General features: G+C 39.1%; 1 protein-coding gene across 1 annotated transcript; it reads left to right on the forward strand.

Annotated features, from left to right (window-relative positions):
- The first annotated feature begins 2,012 nt into the window (after positions 1–2,012).
- On the forward strand, positions 2,013–11,862 carry LOC117266442 (uncharacterized). The gene is made up of 5 exons (XM_033641652.2): positions 2,013–2,482; positions 2,863–2,970; positions 6,063–6,212; positions 6,837–7,478; positions 9,531–11,862. The coding sequence occupies exons 1-5, from the start codon at positions 2,437–2,439 to the stop codon at positions 10,439–10,441; spliced, it is 1,857 nt and encodes a 618-aa protein (XP_033497543.1). The 5' UTR covers positions 2,013–2,436; the 3' UTR covers positions 10,442–11,862.
- Positions 11,863–12,125: the final 263 nt, after the last annotated feature.

Consider the following 12,125-nt stretch of genomic DNA (forward strand, 5'->3'; position numbering starts at 1 on the left):
TGGTAATCTACCAAAAAGTGTCCCAAATTACCTGACCTCACCCTGTACACCCTCTATCTGTCTGCCTGTGTATGTCATAAGAACAAGATGGTGGAAATAAGTTATTATAGGATATGATAAAGTATAGCTTAGTTTAGTAAGTGCCTACTCAATGTTTTACTTTTGAAACATGAAGGTGGAATTTTAATATAGACTTCAGATGTTGCAGTATCAACTTGTTCGGGGGCCCTCAGGTAAAAATGTGTTATTCTGACTCTATAAAACTTCCACTGTGTTTGCACCTTAGCCGTCATTTTACCATGTCACAGTAGAAAAAGCACAGGTGTAAAAATTAAATTATTGCTGGCTGGGTTCCATTTAGAATTCCCCTTTAGCGGTTCAGAGTCCTTTACACATGCGCAATCAAATTATGAATTATTAATGTGAGATGTTTGCTGGCCCCGAGTCTGTGTGGCCTCAGGACAGTTGGCTGCTTTGCCCGCTTGGTTATTCTTCCCTCGTGCTGAGGCCCATGAAGACAACTGAGAGAATGAAGCCCCCTGCAGAAACTGTGAACTCCCTGATGGCTTCCTTCCTTTCCCCTGCTTTCATGTTTGAAGGATGGGATGAGCAAAGCTATATATGCTCTTATTGTTTTAAGCAGCCTCTTTGAAATCCCCTGTAAATCACTTATACTTAGAAGTTTCCTTTCATGTGTGCTTTAAAAATATAACACACAGTTTTGACAAATTAATTGGAAGGAATGCCTGTTTAATTTATAAAGCTTCTTTCAAGTGCCCAGGCAGATAGATAGAGGACTGATGAATGTAATGTGACATGAAATAAAAATACTCAAGCAAACTACAGGTACCTCAGATTTGTACAGAGCATGGACAGATTAATGAAGCGGCCTATCACGCACAGGCCCAGGGGCCAAAGTGTTGGGGCCCCTCTGATCTCCACCTGCAAACCACGACTCAAAGAGACACATACCAACCAGGAAGAGACTAAACATAACCACAAAGAAAATGACTACAAAGAGAACTAAACAACTACTCTAACATGCAAAACAGGTGCAAAGAGACACAAAGAGACACAAAGAGACTCACGACAACTTAGAAAACAGGCAGAACAACTATGAAGGGACACAAAATGACCACGAGGAGACACAAAACAGCTACTTAGAGATGCAAAACAGATAAAAAAAAAAAAAAACACACAAAGACACTCCCGAGGTCTACGAAAACTCTTTTGTAGGTAGATCAGTAGTTTTTTTTTAAAAAAAATTTCATTGACCTAAAATAATGAAAATTTGAGGAGAAATAGAAAGACCATTGCAGAGCACACACACAAAGCAAATCTTAGTTGTAAAAATTCATTGGAAGGGTAAAAATCATTCATTATTTTGTAGTGGATTTCTTTTGTTTTGGGTGGAACAAGGTATTTGAAGAACTTAATTCTCGTTTTGGATACTGTTGATTGGTCAAGTAGATTTCAAATATTATTTCTAGAGGACTGGACAGGGTATAAATTGTTTGTTGAGATAGATCGAATTAATTTGTTTGAACATTTTTTGTCAAGAAAATTAAATCCAATATTATTATTTTTTTGTAATTTATATTTTACTGGCTTTTAACATTAAACCTAAACCGCACGCGTACATCAGATGTCCATATTTTAAAATAAAATAAAATAAAATAAAATAGAACTAAATTAAATTTAATTAAATTTAATTTCATTTAATTTATTCTAATTTAATTAAAATAAAAACCAAAAATAACAAGAGAAAAACTAAGAACAGTTAGGGAGTGATCCTTTCCTTACCATATACTCAATGATTTGTGAAAATAATATCAGGCCTCTGGGGTTTTGACCCATTTTTCCCATCTGGCAACAAAATGCTCTATTTTATGGTTGACAAATGCAGTGAGTAAGAGGCTGTTTCCAGCCACTAGCAGTATATTCACTAACCATTTGTCTTTTTCCGGCCATTAAAAATATGAACTTACTCTACAGCGGTACAGCACATTTGAAAATATCTTGTAGGGCTTTGTGTATCCCTCTCCAGCAGTCTTTAATAACAGGGCAGTCCCAAAAGACATGGTATGAAATCCAATAATAAAAAGCGTGGGTAGATGGGCTGCGGAGATAATGTAATATAATGTGTTTTTGGCTGAGGCAAGAAAAGCTTTGGGTTTGGCCTTCATATATATCTGCTGCTGGATCAGACCCATGGATGCACACACTGGGGATAACTTCCCCTTTTCCCACCTCGGACGCCACTGCGCATGCTCGGACATGGCAGCTGCCAGTGGGAAGCTCCTCAGATCCAAACACAGTTTAGTTATTTAGTCAAATAAGGCGTGAGCTAACCGAGAGGACAGATGTGTTGTCTCACTGACAGGGACATGAAGGAGTAAGACAGGCGGCAGCGGGGACACTTGAGATCTGGTCTGGATGGAACCGACGGGTCTACGAGACGTTTTCAAATGTATAACACTATGTAAGCCGAATTTATGTGTTATATTTAAAGGCTGTTAGACGTTGTTTAGCGTCTGAGAGGAGGTGCTAGGAGTTAGCTTCACATAAAGTTAGCTAAACATGTATGACCAACGTTACAGCCGTCTGTACCCACCTTATCGATGAATGTCAGGCCCTGCAACGCCTACTTCTACGTCAACTGCAGAACATCTGGATTTAGACACATGGCTTTGTTGTCTTGTGTTAAATACGCACCAGCTGTGTTTTCGGTGGGGTTGAAGGGTCTGAATGGAGGCACAGGCTGAATGTGAATCCTCTATCTCTCTGTCTGCGTTTTTAAAAGCACATTATTGTTTGTTCTTGATGCAAAAGACTCTCAGCAACCTGCTTCTTGTGTTTCAGCCATCGCAGCAATGGAGGATATCGGTCTCCATCCCAAACCCACCAATGACCCCCCTGTTCACAGACCCACAGTCTCTGAGACTTTTGGGCTGCACCACATCCCACCAGGTGTGTATGAGCAGGGGCGTAGCACCAAATACTGGGTCCTGTGCATGAGCCAGGGGTGTCCAAAACTTTTTTTCAATGGGGGCCAGTAGGGGTGGGTGATATGGCCCTCAAATAATATCACGATATTTCAGGGTGTTTTTGCGATAATGATATTCTTGTGATATGACAAATTAGTAAAAATAAATATTATTAATTTAAGAAAATAGAATTGCGACAAAATAAGTGATATAGTTTTACAGTTTGCTTCAAATATTTAGTAAAAACCAAACTAAAATGATCTCTCATTTCTTTAGTTTGTGAACAATAGTAACTCAGAGTGAGTTTCAGATTCTGATTTCAGATTCTGGCGTACAGAATATAAAATGTTGTTTGCTTTTTCCCAAAAACCAAAATTTTCAATTCAATTCAATTCAACTTTATTTATACAGCCCTTTAAAACAGCCACAGCTGAAACAAAGTGCTGTACATAAATAGACAAAGCAACACAGGGACATAAAACAGTTAACAGGAAATAAATACTAAATAATTGTTTATTGTTTTTAAAACAATTTAAAAACAATAAAACAATTTAAAAACAATAAAATAATAAATTGGATAGATATTTGGATAATATTGGGCATAGACTGCTATCATGATTGGATGACAGATCATCCTCAGGACTTGAAAGAAACCTGGAGAATCTCCTTTTCAGGAATGGGTGACTGAATTAGGCAAAGTAGCAGCATATGAAAGGATGTCGTAAAGGATGCAGGACAGAACAGGAAAATATCTCCTGAAGTGGGGCATGTATCTTAACACTGAATATATACCAGTGTAAAGAAAAAGTGGAGGCAGATTGTCTGTGATGAATAGGTTAGAGATATGATGGGCATATGATTTTATTTGAAGCTATATTTTATCTTATTTTATTTTATTTTTAATTTTTTCTTTTCCCATTGTCTCCAGATACATATTCCTATTGGCTTACGTAGAGATTTTTATTTATTATGCCCTGTCATGTCTCTCTTTGGTTACTAATGTGTGTTGTATATTCACGATTTGCAGGCCACTCTATAGGTTGGTTGACCCCTCTTGATTACGGGTGGGACAGGTCAGGGCTATGTTTTGTCGTTGTGATGGACTGTATTACGTAGACCATGTGATGCGACTGATTTGAATATTAAAAATTAAAAATTGCAAGTCATAAAAAAACACATGCAGATGAGACAATTGCAACGGTTTCATCTTTCAGTGAAAAAGTATTCAACTTTCCACATCTCTCGAAAGTGGTGGCTTTGATGACTTGTTATGCGTGCAACCCACCACAGTGGGTATTTGCACATTATTTGCCTATGCATCTTTGCTGTGGACATGTCTGTTACCTAGAGGGAAATGTCGCTTTGGTTGACTGCCTGTTTATGAAAACACCTTTGTTCCTCCTGCGTAGTTCCTGCTTGCTGCATGTACGAACTGTATGATAGTCCTGCCATCATGAGGTAAATAAAAAATACAAAGTGATTTTGCTTAATTGACAAATATTGAGAGAAGGGGCACATAAAGGATATTTTATAGAGAGAAGTTGCAGGCCATTTAAAATCAGTTCGACACGACTGACCCCCGGGTTGGACTTTGAACATGCCTGGCATAGGCAATCTCTGTGGGCCTCCTACCCTTCGTCTTCTGATCCATTTCCCTCTCACACACCCTCTGAATTTTTGTTCTCAACAAAGTCAGTTTGCATTCTTTCCCTTTACTTTCTATCTTTGGTTTATTTTTTGGAACCCCAATTGCCTTTCTTGGAGAAAGATCCCTCAGAGTTTAGAGATGAATCCTAGTGCAGGGGCAGACTAAGCCATTTTTAGCCTTTAAGGGGTGAGAGGGGCCTCAGAGAGCTTCCATCATTTTTTTAAATACAAGTTCAGCCTTTCAACTAATTTATTTTATTTTATTTTTATATTTATGCCCCCAAAGTACAATGCCCCAGTGTACAAGTGTCTCACTGGCTTTTTTACACAGATCACGCTATAGGGCCACTACAAAGTCCCTTTTTTATGCCTCCATTGCATTTTTACATGAAACCAAATGACTCCAGCATCATTTCGCTCCAGCGTGTGATTATACACTGCATCACAGCTTTGCAGAATCAGAAGAAGCATTACGGGTATGACATGTATCTCAACAACATCAGCCTCTAGTGTGACATAAAACAACAGCATTAATGTCTCAATAACAATCATCTGCCATCCTTGTTATATGGCAATTGATATTGTCCTCTGCTCAGAGGGTAGGGAGCTCCCGAATCTCATCTCATCTCTCCACTAACAGCTACGTTTTAAATCTCCTGTGGTCGGTTGCACACATAATAAGTCGTCAAAACGCCGCCCGTAGTCCCATCTTGCAGGCTGTCCTGGATATACAGACATTGTCTCAGCACGGTTACTCCTTCCCATGGTGGCTTAAAGGCAAGACAACTCTGTCTCACCTGTTCCGCGATTGTACCTTACATACAGAACAGCAAGGCGGCATAACAGCGCAATATTCCCGCTACTGAGTGTGACTGTGATGCTTGAAACACAGCAGTTATTGATTATGTCTAAACAAGATGCAGGGGTGGAGGAGGTATTCACATCTTGTGCTTAAGTAAAAGCAGCAATACTACAGTGAAACAACACTCAAAAGTATTAGCATCAAAATATACTAAAAGTACCGAAAGTAAAAATACTCAATTTATAGAATGAGTCATTTCATATTCATATATATTATATTTCTGAATTAGTGATGCATTAATGTCACAGCAATAATGCAGCTGGGAAAGATAGGGTTAATTTATATACTGCTGAGTTCTTTAATTAATAATAATGCATCATAATGTATTAGCTGATCTATATTTTGCATTAATAATCTCAATCTGCAACGTAACTACAGCCTTCAAATAAATGTGATGAAGCGAGAAGAGCAATATTTGCCTCTAAAATGTAGTGGAGTAGAAATATAAAACAGTTTAAAATGGAAATACTTAAGTAAAATACAAGTACCAAAGTACAGTGCTTGAGTAAATGTACTTAGTTATGTTCCACCACTGACAAGATGTATGTGTGTGCTCTTTCATCCAGACTATCTGCACGTCACTGATGCAAGCAGGAAATCTGACATGCAAAAAGATGCACCGTCCAAAAAGAGGTCCCACTTGGTAATGATAGCAGAGCCACAGATGATTCCCCAGTTTCCTCTACAGAGTGTGGGTCCTCTTGGTGTCGACACCAGTAAGTAACAGTGTGGTGGAGTGATGTGTAAAGTGGATACAACTAGTCGTCCAAATTTTGAAGGAGAAGGATGATTTGATCCTGTTTTCGTTGTTAGGTAGCATTTAAAGAGACGGTTCACCCCGGAATTAAAAATACATATTTATCCTCTGTGCAGGGCTGTTGGTTAGTCCACACAGACTATACAGATTATGATTAACATAAAATATTTATCTTATATATAAGTATAGATAGTATAAATAATATAAGCTTATTTACATAAAAAAAACAGTTTTCTTGCAATGACATAGACATTGTAGTTCTTGGGTGTCCAGCTGTCTGTTGATGGATGTGTTAATTCATGGTCTCCACATGTTTACAACAAAGTGTTTTTTACTGTGAGCAGAAAAGGGAAAAAAAGGGATCATTAAAAAAAATTGCAGTAGATCCATAAACTCAAGTTCATCGAATGCAAGATGGGTGTCCTGTAGTCCTGTCAGCTAAATCCTAAAGCTAGGATTAGCGTTGCTTATTGTGTTGTCTTGTGTTGATAAACCAAAAATCTAATTTCCAACTGAGTTTATGTTTTTTAGACCACTGCTTACAATAATGAATCCAGATGGATTTTTGTGTTTGTTTTTTCAGCGCTCTTTAATACAGCTGCCAAATATGGAAACACCAATTTGGATAAGGCTGGAGCCGTCAGGAAAAAAGCCAAAGTCGGAGATCCATCAAAATGGAAGCAAAACAAGCAGAAACAGCTGAGGATGGAGGGCAAAGCGTATGTGAGCAAACGCAAAAAAGACGGCGAGGTTGTGACAAAACAGCCGAGGGAAATGGGGCCGAGGTGCACTTCGAACGCATGCAAAAAGGCTTCAAACCGGCTTTGTAGTGAAATCAGCGAGGAGGCCAGGAGGAAGGTGTTTGATGAATTCTGGCAGCACATGAACTGGGCTCAGAGAAAACTGTATGTAGCAGAACAAGTTGACCGAGACCCCGTGGAAAGATCTCGGGCGGTGGGGTCGCATTCGAGAAGATCAGTGTCACTCCGTTATCACTTGATGGTGGATGGCAAAAGGAAACAAGTGTGTAAAAACATGTTCCTGTCCACTCTGGGGATAGGAGAGTGGTCTGTGCTCAACTGGACGCAGAACGGAACAACGAAAAAGAATGGAGCAAATGAAAACAAATTAGAAAAGAGGCAGACTGTCCCTCAGTGTCCTCAACAAACCCCACAACTGAACCCTGCTCCTTCTGCAGCCAATAGTACTGTGGAGGTCACACAGGGTGAGTGTCTGTACTCTGTTTCAGCTACTCACTAAACTTAGTTGTAGTGCTGAAACTATTAACTCATTAATCGACTTGTCAACTAACACGACGTGTGATAATCAATTGATTGTCAAGCAAAATTTGCTGGTTCCAACTCAAAGGATTATGTGCTTTTCTCTGATATATTATTGTGTATCACTGCTGGTTGAACAAAACACTATTTTCACTACTTTTTGATGTTCTATAGACTAAATTATCAATCATTTAATTGGAAAAATAATGGACAGATTAATCAAGGATGAAATTAACTGTTGGACACAGCCCTGCTCAGTGCACTCATGTAATAATGTTAGATCAGGGGGAGGCAACCTGTGGCTCCAGAGCCACATGTGACCCTCTCCAGTGGCTCCCTTTTGATTTCCATATATCAGTGTTGTAGGCTAAAAGAAATCTTTACATTCTCCACTTGTAAAAATGTTAAGTCTATATAACAATTTTTTTTTTTTTTACATTTCAACAACTAAAATGTGCATAACACACCTACTGCCTGGCACCTTTTCCTCGATATATTGCCGAACCTTGATAGCGATGGCTAGTCTTGAGTCTTTCTAGCTGGACTTGGAAGAGAGAATTAATATGCCCTGCAGAGTAGCCGCCTTGTGGTAAGACATATTGATGAATGCCCTTTTAGACTATGAGTATAGGCTCATTTAGACTTAACAGGATATGTTGCCATCATTATAAACCTCAAATATGTTTTGTGGCTTTTTTTATTATTATTTTTGGTCAAAAATGTCTCTTTTGATAGTAAAGGTTGCCAAACCCTGTGTTAGATAGTACCATTATTTTCAATAGTTTTTGTTGTAACACTAAACTGTCGCGGTAATTCAGAAGCTTAATGCGTTCACTTGAGAAAAAGAAGAAATCTGCTCTGTTTTTCTAAATTAATGAGAATATTATACCTCATTCATTCAATAAAACAAGAATTAACAAGATTTTTATCTCAGAATTCTCTTGAAAAAAATCTGAAGTAACAAGATTATTATCTTGTTACTAATAACGAGATACCACAGGATTATTATTACAAGAATACTATAATGTTAATAACAATATTATTATCTCGTTAATTCCAAAGACTGTAAAAATAATGGACGTAGCTACCGTGATGTCACCCATTGGTTTGTGGACTCCAGTTTTGAAGTCAGCATTTCAGCTGTAAAGTTGTGCACCTTAACAGCGGGGTCTTATGGTCATTGACTGGCTTCTGGAGTCAGCCTCAAGTGGCCATTAGAGAAACTGCAGTTTTTGGCACTTGCGTGTTGGCTTCATTTTTCAGCCCCGGAGATGGCCACTTTGTTAATTCAGTAAAACAAGATTTAAGATTGAATAATCAATTGCCACACAACTTAGGGCCCTGACACATCAAGCCGATGGTTGGTCAACGTTGAGCCGTTTGGTAAGTGTCTGTTGCCTTAACTTTTGCGGTATGTCCTGCACGGTTGGCCCTAGCTGGCCCTTGTTGGCTGTTTTTCAGCAAATTCAGCATATTGAATCAGCACCGGAGCCCGTCAGTAACTGAAATCACACTGATTGGCAGTTCAACTCAGTGACAAGAAGAGAAACGTAAGTGAGGAAAGCAAACAAACAGCTAAAGTCAAGAGGTCGTGAGAACGACACAAATTTGTTATATTGGCGACGCAACAGTCGGCCTTCAGTGCCACTAGTTCTTTGATGTCGGTTTGGTGTGTCTGGGCCTTTGGTTGTGAGGAATTTGCCTTCGTGTGCTCACAAGAGTACAACAACCAATCACAGCATAACAGTCAAGACACATAAGAATAAAATAAAGTCTAATACTTTACCACCCCATAAAACACTACATACACTCGGAATGTAATTCACGAATTAATTCAGAAAAGCAGCATTTTTTGCATGAAAACTTTTCTCAGAATTCTGAGATAATAATCTTGTTAATTCAGAATAACAAGGCAAATGGGTATTTTTTTCTCAAGTGAATGCACTGTGCTATAGTAATACTTCATGCATGCTAATGACATTTCCCTGTTTTTGCAGAACAAGTAAATGTTACTGACAACAACAGGCCAACAGAATCAGAGGGGCCTGTCAGAAAGAAATCCAGAGTCGCCAAGCCTCTAACATGGAAGCAAAACCGACAAAAGCAACTCAGGATGGAGGGCAAACCGTATGTCAGCAAACGAAAGAAAGACGGCACAACCATAACTAAAGGTCAGAGGACAATGGGATTGAGATGTACGTCAAGTGCTTGCAAAAGGGCATCCAACCGCTTCTGTGCTGACTTCAGTGAAGAAACAAGGAACGAGCTGTTCACTAGCTTTTGGCAGTGCATGAACTGGTCTCAGAGGAAGATCTATGTGTCGGGATTAGTCGACTGCGACCCAGTGGAAAGAACCCGAGCACCGTGGACTCAGTCAAGAAGGTCGGTCTCGATGCGATATCATTTGATAGCCAACGGTAACAGAAAACAAGTTTGCAAAAAGATGTTCCTCTCCACTTTGGGGATTGGGGAGTGGTCAGTGCTTAACTGGGCGCAAAATGCATCCCAGCAGGACAGTTCAGAAAACACCAAAAAGCAAACACAGAGGAAGTCTCGTAAAGCTTCAGAGCATGTAGTCCTGAAGGAGTTCCTCGAGAGTTTACCCAAAATGCCCTCATACTGTTGCGGGACGTCTGTCTCCAAGCTTTACCTGGAGCCGGTCTTCTCAAACATGTCCGAGGTGTACAGGCACTACTACAACCACTGCATAGAGAGGAAGACGCCGCCGCTTTCTCGGCAGGTTTTTTGTGCTGTATTTAAAAAGATGGATTTGGGATTGTGTGACCCCAAAAGGGATCAAGGGTGTTCTTTTGGTGCGACTGGAAATTTGTTTAATGAGCTTTGGGAAGAATATTGCTTGGAAAGAGGAGCTCCAGGACCACAGCCAGAGAAAGGGTGTAACCAGTAGAAAGAGATTAAGGACAAAAAGGTTAAAGGTTGGAGTTCACTGCTATGTTACTCCATTACTTACAACATCATCATATACACGTTGCGGAAACTTTAATTCCAAGACTTTGCCAAAATGACTCAGTGATCTCACATTTCATTAAATCCTGTTAAAGGGGACCTACCATGCTCACTTTACTTGAATTTAAAGTTCCTATTAGAACATGTTTATATGATTTAACTGTCAAAAAACACTATTTTCTTCACACCATCTCTTTGAGCCCCCCTTCCAAAAAAGCCCTGACTGCTCTGATTGGTCATCGTCTCCAGATCTTTCACATTCCTAGATTACAGATTTCCTCAGATTACATGATTCCCTGATGTTAGCATGTAGCTACATGTATGTTAGCAGTGTACTTGCAGCCAGGGAAAAGCTGTAACAAAGTATAGCAGCACTTTTTACCGTGAAAAATTACCAGTAAAAGCTTCTTAACACAACCAGACGTGTTTCAGTAAGAATATGATCTGAAATCAGGGAGAAATTTACAACATTGGCACCCAAGATAACATGTTTACCTGATGTTAGCATGTAGCTACGTGTATGGTAGCAGTGTACCTGCAGCCAAGGAATAACTGTAACAGAGTATAGCGACACTCTTTTGTTAAAAATCCCCAATAAAAGTTTCTAAACACAACCGGAAATGTTCCAGCAGGAAGATGATCTGAAATCTGGAAGAAATTTACCCAAGATTACATTTTCCCTGTTAGCATGTAGCTTCTGGCAGCGTAGGCTACGTAATGTATTTGCAGTAGCATGCCTGGGACAGATCACCATATAAAGAAATCTGGCACATTATGATGTCATACTGCAGCCAGAGAAAAAAAAAAGTTAGAAACAGTGTTCATAAAACCTGACACAGGGATTACTTTTACATACATTTACCTACCTACCTTTTTTAAAACTTTGGCCTTGCTTAATATGAACATCCTTCATTGTAACACTGCATATAAAACACTAAATACAGAAAAGCATGATAGGTCCCCTTTAATATACACTATGGTTGTCTTTGTGCAGCTGAATGCTCATTTCACTTAAGTGGAATTATTTAAGCACTACATTTTGTTTTTGTAATGGAGAATGCTACAATGTTCCTTAAAATGTAATTTATTTTGATATTCTTTGTCAAACATCATTAATAGCTCAAGGCTAAAACAAAATGTGTCACAATATGTGTGAAAAAACACTAAAACATATTCATCTGTTGATCTACTGTTTGAACTTTCAGTAAGTGTCATGTGAAATGTCAAAGTCAAATGCTTTCAATGACTCGTAATACTGCAAACTGCTTAATTTTTTTGTTATTTATTTAACTTTGTGCTTGACAGAGCCGCTCTGGCCTGAGATGTTCTGTTTTCTTTTGTGGATTAAATAAGAGAAAATAACAGACACAGTTTATAGAGTTCTTTCAGAGGCAGCGCACTCACAGTAAAGTTTTGTTGAACTCAGCAGCTGGACAAAACAGATTCTATGTAAAGGTCAAATTCAAACCCCGCCGTCCCCCTCACACCCTGTGGCTTTTTACACATTGAAGTAACGGCTCCTCTAAACAGCCTACATACCCCATACTGTGATTTATTTTTTCAAGCTGCGACACAGTAAGAGCTACACACACACACGCACATACGGTCATCACCCTCCTATTCTT

The sequence above is a fragment of the Epinephelus lanceolatus genome, chromosome 10 (genome assembly GCF_041903045.1).
Source record: "Epinephelus lanceolatus isolate andai-2023 chromosome 10, ASM4190304v1, whole genome shotgun sequence".
Taxonomy (NCBI): Eukaryota; Metazoa; Chordata; class Actinopteri; order Perciformes; family Serranidae; genus Epinephelus; species Epinephelus lanceolatus.